General features: G+C 43.9%; 1 protein-coding gene across 1 annotated transcript; it reads right to left on the reverse strand.

The window, feature by feature from the left end:
• Positions 1-3228: 3228 nt before the first annotated feature.
• On the reverse strand, positions 3229-5984 carry LOC108539813 (beta-defensin 4A-like). Its single transcript, XM_017888730.1, has 2 exons — positions 5779-5984; positions 3229-3468 (listed from the first exon to the last, which is right to left on the reverse strand). The coding sequence occupies exons 1-2, from the start codon at positions 5834-5836 to the stop codon at positions 3332-3334; spliced, it is 195 nt and encodes a 64-aa protein (XP_017744219.1). The 5' UTR covers positions 5837-5984; the 3' UTR covers positions 3229-3331.
• Positions 5985-12418: the final 6434 nt, after the last annotated feature.

The following is a 12418-nucleotide window of genomic DNA, read 5'->3' on the forward strand; positions in this document are numbered from 1 at the left end:
AGCATGTGGTCAAAGTAATTGCCAAGGAGTAAAGTATTCAAGATATGTGGCTGCTTCTACAAGCTTACAGTGAGGTACAGGAGCAAAGAAATGATTTAAATATGGAACTTATATTTAAAGGGGAAGCAAAGCATAAAAGTTTGGAAAATTTGCAGCCTAGGAATTTAGTAGAGAAAGAAAAGTCACGTTGAGAAGAGGAATGTAAGTGGGCTGTGGAGAAATCACTTGCTAGAGAGATTCACATGACTGAGAAGGAGCCATGTGCTAATGGCCAAGACAATGGGAAAAAGGCTTACAAGGCATTTTTGAAAACTTTGAAGCATTCCCTCCTACTACAGCCCACAGGCCTAGGAGGAAAGAATGGTTCAGTGACCACACCCAGGGCACAGCTGCCCTGCTCAGCCTCAAGACACTGTTCCCACATCCTGGCCACCCAGGCTCCAGCCTCAGCTCAAAGGGCCTAATGTACAAATTGGTCACTGCTTCAGTGGGAGAAAGCCATAACATCTTGGCAGCTTTCATGTGGTGGTAAGCCTGCAAGTATGCAGAGTGCGAAAACGAAAGAGGCTTGGCAGCTTCTACCTACCTGTTGGAGGATGTATGGCCAAGTCTGGTTCTCCAGGCAGAAAACTGCTGCAGAGGGAGAATACCAACAGAAAAATTCTACTAGCGCAGTGCTAAGGGGAAATGTGGGGTTGGATTCCCCACACAGTATCCCCAGTGGGGCATTGGCTAGTGGAGCTGAGGGAAGGGGAACACTGCTGTACAGACTTGAGAATAGGAGAACCATTGACAGCTTGTACCCTCAGCATAGAAGAGCCACAGGTATCAGATTCTGACCTGTGATAGGAGCCATGTAGGCTGCACCCTGAAAGCCACAGGGGCACAGCTGCCCAAGGTCTTCAGAGCCCACCCTCACACCAGAATACTGAACATGGAATCAAGAATTGTTTTGGAGCTTTGGGGTTTAACGGCTTTCCTGCTGAGTTTCTGACATGTGTGGGGCCTGTAATCCCTTTTAGTGTTCAGTTTCTGCCTTTTGGAATGGTGGTGTCTAGTCAATGCCTGAACCATCATTGTAACTTGAAAGGAAATAACTTATTTTTGATCGCACAGGCTAAAAGGTGGAAGGAGCTTGAGTCTCAGGGGATGAGATTTTGGACTTTGGACTTTTGATTCATTTAATCCTGGAAGGAGTTAAGACTTTTGGGAGTGATTGGGAAGGGATGATTGTATTTTGCAATGTGAGAAGGACATGAGATTTAAGGGGCCAGGGGAAGAATAATATTTTTCAGATGTTTGTCCCTTCGAAACCTCATGCTGAAATCTAATCCTCAATGTTGGAAGTGGAATCTGGTCAGGAGGATTTGAGTTGTGGGGTGAATCCCTGATGAATGACTAAGTGCTTTCGTCCCAATAATGAGTGAGTTCTTGCTCCGAGTTCATACAACATGTAGTTGTTTAAAAGAATCTGGGACCTCCTTTCACCCCGTCTCTCTGCTCTCACCAGGTGATATTACTGCTCCCACCTCACTTTCCACTAGGACTGAAGGCTTATTGAGGTCTAATGAGGGGCAGATGCAGGTATCATGCTTCTCACACAGCCTGCAGAATAGTGAGCCAAAATAACTTCCTTTCCTGCCGTATTATCCCACCTCAGGTATTCCTTTAGAGCAACACACAGACTAACACAGGGAGTGTTGTGTTGTGTGAGCTTTGACCTCGGTCTTCTCAATGCCACAGGATGCTTGTCTCCATGTGAGTCTTCCTCCCTGTCCTATCTTTCAAGACCCAAATAGCCATTAAAGGGTCTTCTTAAATAAAAGGAGAGTTTCTTCCTAAGAGAGTTTTGCTGCTTCCCCTAGAACACAGGAATGAATGTCATTATCATGGTGACATTTTAATTTTTTTTTTCTTGTGAAGCTTCACTTCTTTTATACAATCAAATGATATATGCTTCCAGGAACCAGGAAATCCACTAATTTATTCAAAATAATAATGTATACATGGTGAATATTAAATGACTAAATAAAGGCAGGGTCTGACTGTCCTGGCATCAAGGTAGGTGAGTGTGACTGAGTTGGACAATTACAGGATTAGACCCCGTCTTGATTTAAATTTTGAACATTTTCTTGATTATGGTGACTTTTCATGAATATTATTTTGTAAAATCTATCACATTATGAGATCATCTGTCTTAAGTATGGAATACATTAATGCTTGCATTTTATATCTGAGGCCAGAGCCTCCCTCAATACACCCTGGCTCTGTCATCACATCTGGATAAAATCAGCATCCAGATAAAAATGCTTTTACTCTAATGAGGTCTGGTTACTTTTTTCAATCTTGAGATGAGGAAAGACAATGGATTATTTTGGAACGAAGGTGCATTTTCCCCGAGGTCGATGATATGCACATTTAGTGCAGAGTCAATGTGAAGAAATAGAGAGCTTCTTCTGCATGTAGGATACACCCACAGAGTTCATGACTGAAGGAGCAAGCCCTCCCAGGGAGAGAGAGCAGGGCCAGGGAGCTATCCTCATGCTTCCGTTTAGAATTGATGCGTCTTTCTTCTTGAGGTTCGCTCCCCTCTGCTTGTGTCCCATGCTGTATTGTCCTCATTTAACTGTGCCCTCCAAAAGACTTGTTTTTAACAGCATTTACTTGGATCCTATTATGTTTGTATGTAAGGACACCCTTGTACAACTGCATTTTGCCATCCAGTTTGTGAAATAGCTTATGAATGACCAGCATATAAACGAATAAGACAAAGTCCACACCAGTAGAACTCTCATAGCTAAATGGAGAATTAAAAATTCACGCACCTCTGTAGGAGGCGTAATTGCATAGGAAACCTTAACCAGAAGAAGGGAGTCCTTGTGAAGAACAGAGGACTGGGCATCCCCTCCCTTGGCAGATCTGCTATGATTCCATGAGGGAAGTGGTCTTTGAGTTGGGCTTGCTTTTTTTAGGGAAGATGTGGGGTAGGCATACAAGGGGAGTGTGCAGGAGGAGCAAAGCACACGTTCTAGGAAATTGTCGGGAATAACTGGGAAGGTCAAGGGATCCAAATAATATAGATGCCTGTACCCTGGAAAGCACTCCAAGCCCCACTGTGGCATCCCTGACCCCTGCCTGGAGAGAAGAAAAGGGTGTTCCAAGGATGTTAGAGATTGTCCTGCCCAAACCAGCACCACACAATGACCACAATGACTAGGATCAAGATTCCGTAAATCTGAACACCACAGTTTAATTTTGTTCACGTGTCACACATCTCTGATGAGGGAGCCCTTTCTGAATCCACATCAGTTACAGCAACTTCTTGGCCTCCTCATGGCTTTTTGCAGCATTTTATTGCAGAGACACCACAGACGCCGATATGTTTATACCTTCCAGGGCAAAAGCCTGGATGACATATGGCACCACTCTTAAGGCAGGTAATAGGATTCCTTATATCACCAAAAACACCTAACAGGAAAAAAACACACAGTAAGAGCAAACAGCGTGTTAGAACTCAAAACTCATGTTGCAAAAACACAAACCCTGTGTCTGTATTGCCTTGAATAAATCTGCAGTGGACTTCTTTCTGAAGCCAGGGCTTTTCCATGAGACGCGAGTCAATCATTTGGATCGAAGTTTCTGACATGGAAACTGGCACTGCTGTGGTTTGGGGGATGTTTGTTTCGGTCAAATCTGATTGTGAAAGACCCTGAACTCTCCTGAGTGACCGGGGTCTCCGGGTGGGGTCTGGTAGGAGCTTGGTAATGTTCTCTTGTGACTTCAGCTCCACCACAAGTAGATAAGACCAAAGCCACCCTACCTCCATTTTAACACACAGCCAGTAACTTTTTGCTTTTCAAATCATTTAGTCTGTTAAGTATTTGATCTGAGATGGGATAAAAAGATACAACTCACAGAAATTGTTCAATGTGAAATTAACACCATGTAACTTACAGTTGAAAACCACAATTAACCACAGAAATAAACTTTTGTAATGGCTTGTTTCTAATATCTTAATCCTAGTTTCAACCTCATTCTTCTTTGTTTATCCCTCCCTGTCTCCCTCCCTCCCTCCCTGCCTCCCTGCCTCTCTCTCTCCCTCCCTGCCTCCCTCCCTCTTTTCCTCCCTGCCTGCCTCCCTGCCTTTCTCCCTCCCTGCCCTCGCCTCGCCGCGCCTACTACCCTCCACGTGGCCTCCCTGCTCACCTGCCTCCCTGCCTCCCTACTTCCCTGCCTTCCTTCATGATACTGTTCTAGGTGTTGGAAAATATGAGGTCTCTGGTGCCACTCAGAGCCCCGTTCTTCTCAAAAAACCCAGGACTCATAAATAAAATTGGTAAAATGAGGCTTTCACAATATAATATCTATGTGATTAATTGTTTTAGGTTTTAGTCTCAAATTTTCTTTTTCCCTCCCTCTATCCTTCCCTTCCACTCTCCCTCTTTTATCCTTTCATGGTTTTTATTTTATTTCTATAATATCAAGGAGAAAATGAAGGTTAGACGTCCCGGTTAAAAGTTGCTTTCCATGGGCCATCTCTGTACTGTGAACCTGCAGTGGCCTCGTGGCAGGGACTGTTCTCAGGCCCTCCGATCAGAAAAGTCCTAGGGGCAGAGTGTCTGCAGCAGTAGTTCCTACAGTATAGGCTGGGCCTTAAGATTATCTGGAATTTTCTAGGTTGCAGTATCTACCCTTTCAATATAAAAATTTAGAAAATGACATTCTGTACTACTTTCTTTAGATAAAATCAAAATTTCTGACTTTTATTTAAAAAGTCACCTAACAGGTTTCAACCACAGTCTTAGCAGTTGTAGCATGGAAAGCAGTGAGGAGATGAGATTTACAAGCTACTGGGCTCCTTCATATTGGCTTAGAAGAGAGAGTGAGGTGTCCATCGGGTTGTCAAACTTCTATATTGAACCAATGCTTGGTTCAATTAAGTAACGCATGTGGTCTACTCAGTCTAAAAGTGTGCGTAGAAGAAAGAGAAAGAAAGAGAAAAACCAGCTGTAGGGGACAGAGGGAGAGAGAGAGATAGGGAAAACAGAGAGAGATAGAGAGAAAAACAGAGAAAGAGGCAGGAGAGAGTGGGGAGAGAGAGAGCGGCAGGAGAGAGAGATAGAGAGAGAGGGGACAGGAGTGAGAGAGGGGGAGAGCAAGGGTCAGGGCAGAGAGAGATAGAGGGAGAGAGAGAGGCAGGAGAGATAGATAGAGGAGAGAGAGAGGGAGAGAGCAAGTGTCAGGAGAGAGAAAAATAGAGGGAGACAGACGCAGGAGACAGAGACAGGAGAGAGAGATAGAGAGACAGTCAGGAGACAGAGGGATAGAGGGAGACAGGGAGAGACAGGAAATAGAGAGATAGAGGGAGAGGGTGCAGGAAAGAGAGAGAGAGGTAGAAGAGAGAGCGGGTAGGGAAAGAGAGACGAGAAAGAGAGGGAGAGAGCAAAGGGCAGGAGACACAGTCAGGAGAGAGAGATGTAGGAGAGAGAGTCAGGAGAGAGAGAGAGAGAGAGGTAGGAGAGAGAGAGACAGAGGAGGAAGAGAGAGGCAGGAGAGAGAGAGGCAGGAGAGAGCAAGGGTCAGGAGAGAGAGAGAGATGGAAGAAGATAGACAGAGGCAGGAGAGAGAGAGAGGCAGGAGAGACAGAGGAGTGAGAGAGAGGCAGGAGAGAGAGAGATAGAGGAGGGAGGGAGGATTAGGGGAAATTAGAGAGGAAATGGACAGCCTCTACCTGATTCTTCCATTTTTCCAACCTCCCATTTCCCTGGCCCATCTCACCTGGAAGACGCATCAGGAATATGAAGAGGAACGAGAAGAGGAGATACAGGACCTTCATGGCTGATGGCTGGGAGCTTCACCAGGAGCTGAGTCTGGGGAAGGCACCGAGCCTTCCATCTTATAAAGGTCCTGGCCCGTGGTCACCCAGGAGAGTTCAGAACCGGTATTGGCTGCAATGCTCATTACAGGGATTGGAATTCAACCACTTACCTGGTGAGTCAGAGAATGGTCCTCAAAGAACAATGCACACGCAGGAGATCTTATGCAAATCTGGATTCAGGAAACCCCAGAAAATCCCTTCCTCCTGCTCTTGGGACCAGAAAATTCCTCTTATCTTGCGCCATTTAAAACCCAGTGTATGAATGGAGTGAGGGGCTGGGCCTTCTCACAGGGGAACAAACTCAAACTCAGGGCCTGTAGCATGGAACTCACCTGCCACCCACTCTGTGGGACGTCCTGTTTTTCCTGAGTATCTAGGGACAGTCTCAGGCCAAACTGGGAGCTCTTTCCATCTAATTCTACCCATTCCTGGGACATTCAGCTCCTGGGGATGCAACAGGGCTAGTTCAAACCCAGGGACCCTGGAGGGGCTCAGGGCTTCTGGCAACATTGGGAGCATGGTGGGCCCCGTCCTCCCAGGTGATCCGAGCTAGTAAAATTCATGTGAAAGTTCCCCAGAAACTCCCCATCTTTCCCCCGGGACAGAGATGAGGCGGATGGGTGCCGCTTCCTTCCTCCGAGAAGGAGAATGGGAGGGTGGGATTGTGACTACACGTGGCCCCTCAGAGTCCACCCAGGCCTGGGTCAGGAGGTGGCCTATGGCCCACACTTGAATTCCTTAGGCTCACACCGTCACTCAGGGAAGGTCAGCTCCACAGGACTTCCGGGCTTTGCGAGCCGGGCTTTCCCTGCTTTCCACAGACGTCAGTGCTAAGGGAGCTCACTGCCTTTGGGATTTGGTGGAGAAGCACGGAGTGGGGGTGCAAGGCCTCCACGTGGTCTCCCTGTTGGCGACGGGTCTCTCAGGACCCTGTCCTTCCTCAGTGACCCAGAGAAGTCATCGGGGATCATAAACAATGAATAGAGCCCCATGCCAGGCGCTCAGGGGCCAGGCTTTTCTCAGGAAAATAAGAGACCTTTTTCCTGGTTCCTCCCTCTTTGGATCTAAGGGCAGTTTGAGAGACAAGCAGGCCCCAGTGTCCGTGTCTGTGATGTCTCGGAGGTGTAGCAGTGACACAGCCATGGGGACAATGAGACTTTACTCGTGACCTGCCTGATCTCTTCATTTAAAATGTCAGGTTCTGAAGAACCCTTTTCCTGGCAGGCCAGAAGTGGATTTAAAGGAAGCTGGTGAGGACATGGTGCAGTCAAGACCTTCAATGACTTTTTCCATAAAAGGGAGTTTCTGATGGGGTATGCAAAGAGAGGGCTGGGTCAGATGCCATCAGAACTGCTAAATGAACATGAACCCAGGGCTGCAGCTCAGTCACCAGAGAGTCATTCCCTTTGTCAGGACGTTGTTTCCCTGTGTGTTGAGCAGGCTGGAATCGAGGGGCAGACTCATTCATTCCTGACACTAAAACTATTTCCTCCTAGTGAAGAAAGCATACAGAGAAACGGAATGTGAAATAAAGCCTTTACGTGCTCTGCCTAAATTAATAATTATGTTTTTAAAATATATATGTCGCTGTCACCTTTAGAAAGAGGCAAACATCATGATACTTCACACTATTATCTCAGCATGGATCTCTTACAAATGAATGAGAATTCTCACACCAATCACGGTACCATTTACACAAATTAACAAGAATAACTCCCTGGCCTGAACAGACAGGAGCCGTAGGTGCTGAGGAAGCAAAGTGTCAGTAAATTATTACAAAACAAAAGTGTGCCCAGTAAATTATTGCAAAACAACAGTGTGCCCATAAATTATTGCAAAGCAAAAGTGTGCCCAGGGACACTGAAATTATTCCAAGAATAGCTCCATGGCTGGGTGCATGTTCAATGCAGATTCACATGTTGAAATAAGGTGTCACATCTCTTTCCTTGTTGAGTAAATATTCTTAAGGAAATGCCATGGTACTAGGCAAGGGGTCTTACTGGAGTTATTGCATAACTCTTATATGTAAATAAGAGTTTGAGTTAAGAAAGTGGTTCCCATTTATTCATGTGTGGCATCACTCCTGATTGATACGTTCTTAATGACTCCTATGCTTAACATGATTATTATAAAAGTAATACACTCACATTTAAAAACTCACCCATAGAAGAGAGTGAATTTTTCCTATACAGCAGGTCCAATCCCAGGAACCACCAATAGCATTGTGGTTTTATACTTGTTGTCCTCTCTAGATCTCAGTACATTTGTGAGGCCTTGTTAAAGAAGGAGGTGAAATTGCTCTGAAATAGGAAAGTCACTGTGAAATGCAGCACCTCTGTGTCGCTGGGGAAGAAGCCACCAGGGCTTAGGTAACATGGGCCTGGTCGCTCAAGGACAGCTGGGCTGACTGTCCCATGAAGATCCTATGGTTGCAGCTGCTTCCTTTTTCCTGGCATGGTCCAATGTGACTCCTTCACAGCCATGTTTGTCCTGGTCATAAGTTTTGTCTGATGAAGTCCACCAGAGTGTCACTTTTGTCTTTAAAGGTACAGTTACGATCTTGCTTCAGCAAGGAAGACCATCCACCAGCACAGACATGAGGGCCTTCCCAAAAGCTCAAAACATAGCTATGATAGGATTTGAGGGCATGCCAAGCTTAGGTAAAACCTAATTTAATTCATTTTTATGAGCTCAAAACAAAGCCATGTAAAAGGGGAACGATTAAGCCTGACTGAGAGACTCATGGCCTGTTTTTAATGGAACATAAGGATCCATGCTGTGTCCCCAAACCTCACACTGTGTCCCAAACCCCTTTCCTGTAACCGGGGAGGAACTTTCAGGCTGTTTCTTTGTGGCAAAGTGGTTCAGTTCCCCCGGTGAGAGTGGGAAGCCTCATTCCTATAGACAGGCTCCCAGAAAACAAAGCCTCTCCCATCTGTGATTTTAGAAAACAAAGTTTCTCAGCACTAAGTCCTCAGCGTTAAGTAACAGAAGCAGGTGTATTCATTTCTATTTCTGTGGAATGGCCAGCTTCGTGGGCATCAGGGCAGGGCAGTCCCCTGCTCTCAGAGGGCTGGGGCCTGGTGTAAGAAAGCCACCCTATCGACATTCCGAATAATTTTTTCTTTGAACCTGCGTTTTGTAAGTGCAGTCCTGTGAGTGCAACCTGTGCATGGGCAGAGTGGATACACAGAGACACAAGCTGCACAGGCTCAGGCCCTGGGGCACCACAGGCACATGACTGGTGATAGCTGGTCTAGCTGCCCTTAGCATACACATCCCTGGAGCAGCCCAGACACCTAGGGGCTGGGATGTGAAGGTGGCAGTGGCAGCAGCAGCAGTGTTCTCAGCCCTGGCGTGCAAGGAAGGTCTCTGTGTGGGGGCGGCACCGACACCTCTGTGCCTGTTCATCCCCAGAGTCACTCTTGGAGCTTTTGCACAAATGTTAACCTTCTTGCTTGCTTACTGGGACAGGAACCATAGATGATCAGGCAGCAAACTATCAGTAAATTAATGAAAGACAAAATGTGCACATGGACACTGCAATAAGTAGACCAGGGAGTTAGAGTTTTTCAGAGAGTTTAGAATTCTTCAAGGAGTTATCACGGCCTCAAAAATGGAAATTAAATTTATAAAGATAATCATGTTCAACAGAGAAGAGTGCTACTTTTATATAAACTTTCAGATGAATCAAACCTTAATAAGCAGGGCAATTTTAAATAGTTTTCTTCTTCTTATTAAAGATACAGAAATGGAATATATAAGCAGGCATTTTCAATAAACTACAAATTATGATGCCACTTTGGGTCTGGCGTAGGCCTCTGCAAATGACAGGAAATATCAAACGAGGCATCAAAATCCCATTGGATAAGTTCGCATTTAAAATTCAGTTCAAACTTACATGATTTGTTTAAACCATTTTAAAAGAATTCATTTTATGGTGGCTCACGCCTGTAATCCCAACACTTTGGGAGGCCGAGGCAGACAGATGACCTGAGGTCAGGAGTTCGAGACCAGCATGGCCAACATGGCAAAACCCCGTCTCTACTAAAAATACAAAAATTAGCTGGGTGAGGTGGCGCATGCCTGTGATTCCACCTACTCAGGAGACTGAGGCAGGAGAATCACTTGAGCCAGGGAGGCAGAGGTTGCAGTAAGCCGAGATTGTGCCACTGCACTCCATCCTGGGAGACAGAGCGAGATTCCTTCTCAAACAAACAAACAAACCATTTTAAAATAATCACTAGCTCCAGATATACTAAAATTTGTTAGTATATCCAAATAATTCATCCCCATATTGTCACAGCTTAGAAAATATTCCAGAAGCATTTGCTTCAGCAGATTCTTCTCAAAAGAAAAAATGAAGTTGCACCAGGTATAAAGTTTGCTGACAAAACAAATTAGTTGACAGATGAGTGGGCCAGAAAAATTTTGTGATTCACCCATATACCCCATTAGTAAGACATTATTATTTATTCTATTATAATCACGACACTCGTTTTGTGGGGAGATTTGTATGACTCTGTCATTACTCCTGTATGACTATTATCTCTATTTTATTTTTTAAATGATAAAAAATATTGGCTTGAGAAAGCTGAATATCCTCCCACCTTTCATGACACCTTCTTCTGCTGCTCTTTGAACAAGGCGCCCTGCATTTCCATTTTGCACTGAGCTTTGGGAATTTTGCAGCCAGCCCTGCCGTGGCCATTTTTATACAAGTTTTCTGATTTAATCCCCAGAAACAAACCTGCCAGAAGGGTATTACCCAAGTTCACGGAGGCAGGTCCTGGGGCCTAGAAAGGCTAGAGGACATGTTCAAGGTCACCTGGCTACTAAGTGGCAGAGATGCAATTTGAAATAATATCCCCCTCTCTTCAAAGCTCATGTTCCTAACCACCGCCACATGGTGTCCTGACAACCTCCCCTCTTCATCCTCCTACAACCCCAAAGCTGCAGTAATGCTCTGCCTAAGGCCAGAGTCCATGGAGCTACTGTCATTCTCTCCCATCTTCTGAGCTGAGTGGTGAGTCCAGAGCCTGGCCTGACCCTGCAGGAGGTGAGGGAATGAGCGCGCAGTTACTGCCACCTGGTGGCGGCTCGTCTATCTGACCCTGAAACGCAGATCGCATCTCAGTTTCCTGCCTCCCTGAAGCCTGATTGTGCACCTGAGACCTCTTGTTATTTCTTTACCCCTTAATGAACCTATTGAGAGTTCTCACAATTTTATGGATCCTCTCAAGGAATCAGCTTTTATTTATTTATTTTTAATGTTTTTTTGTGTGTATCCAGTTTCTTTTATTCACTCTTTTCTTTCTCTCTCTCTTTCTTTTTTTTTTTTTTTTCTTATTTACTTTGGGTTTAATTTGTTCCCTTTTCCCTTACCGTTTCTTACAGTGGAACCTTAAATTGTCTATTTGTGAGCTTTTCTGCTTTCTATCATAATAGCATTTAATTATAAATTTGTCTCAAAGAGCCACTTTAGTGGCACTTCCACAAATTTCAGTATGTTATGGTTTCATTTGCTAACAGTTCAACATATTTTCTACTGTATCTTGTGATTTCTCCTTTGACCATTTAGAAACATGTTTATTGATGTCCCAATATATGGGGATTTTTCCAGATGACTTTCTGTTATTGATAGCTTTGTAAATTCCACTGTAGATAGACACTATCTTTTGTATAATTTTAAACTATGTTGATTTTTTGAGACATTTCATAGGTTAGTATGAGCTCTATTGGGTAATATTTTAATGCATTCTGCTGTTATTTGGTAGTGTTCTATAAATCTCAAATAGGTTGTGCTGGATGATACTGTTGTTCAAGTCTTCTCTATCTTTACTAATATTTTGTCTGCTTTTAAAAATCTATTACAAGAAGAGAAGTGTTGAATTGTCTAATTGTAATGTTAATTTGTCTATTTCTTTAATGTCTACTGATTTTTCTTTAAGAATTTCAAAATTCTGTTATTAGGCATATACTGATTTAATATTAATGTCTGTTCTTGGTGATGTAACCACTTTATCATTAGGAAAAATATCCCTACCTATTACTGATAATACCCCTTGCTCTAAAATCTACCCCAATTTATGTCAATGAGCCAATATAGTCAATCCTATTTTCTTTATACTAATGTTTTCATACTGTATCTCTTTCCATCCTTTTATTTTTACTCTAAATTTGTTCTTACAGTTTATATGTAAAGTGGGTTTTTATAGACAGTATGTAGTTGGGTCTTGTTTTTTACTGAACTGAAAATCTCTGTCTTTAAGGAGCTTCTAGAATGTTCACAGCATGCTCTTTTCATCATGTGGAATCAAATTTCTACCTGGCATCTTCCCTTTCTGCCAAAAAAATTATTTTTGCATTTTATAGTACGGACTTGCTGGTGAGGAATTCTCTTAGCTTTTACTGTTGTTACTGGAAAATGCCTTTACTTATTATTTGATTATGTGTTTACCCTTTTTTTAAGAAATATACTTTTGCTGGGATGGATTTCTAAGATAACATTTTTTTTCTTTTGGCAGTTGAAGATATCAC

This window comes from Rhinopithecus bieti, unplaced genomic scaffold, assembly GCF_001698545.2.
Source record: "Rhinopithecus bieti isolate Rb0 unplaced genomic scaffold, ASM169854v2 scaffold_2113, whole genome shotgun sequence".
NCBI classification, from domain to species: Eukaryota; Metazoa; Chordata; class Mammalia; order Primates; family Cercopithecidae; genus Rhinopithecus; species Rhinopithecus bieti.

Bases quoted from the DNA above. Each gene is read 5' to 3' on its own strand.
- LOC108539813 (XM_017888730.1), bottom strand. From the start codon at position 5,836: ATGAAGGTCCTGTATCTCCTCTTCTCGTTCCTCTTCATATTCCTGATG. The intron at 3,469-5,778 runs GTGAGATGGGCC...TTTTCCTGTTAG, and splicing joins ATTCCTGATGCGTCTTCCAG to GTGTTTTTGGTGATATAAGG.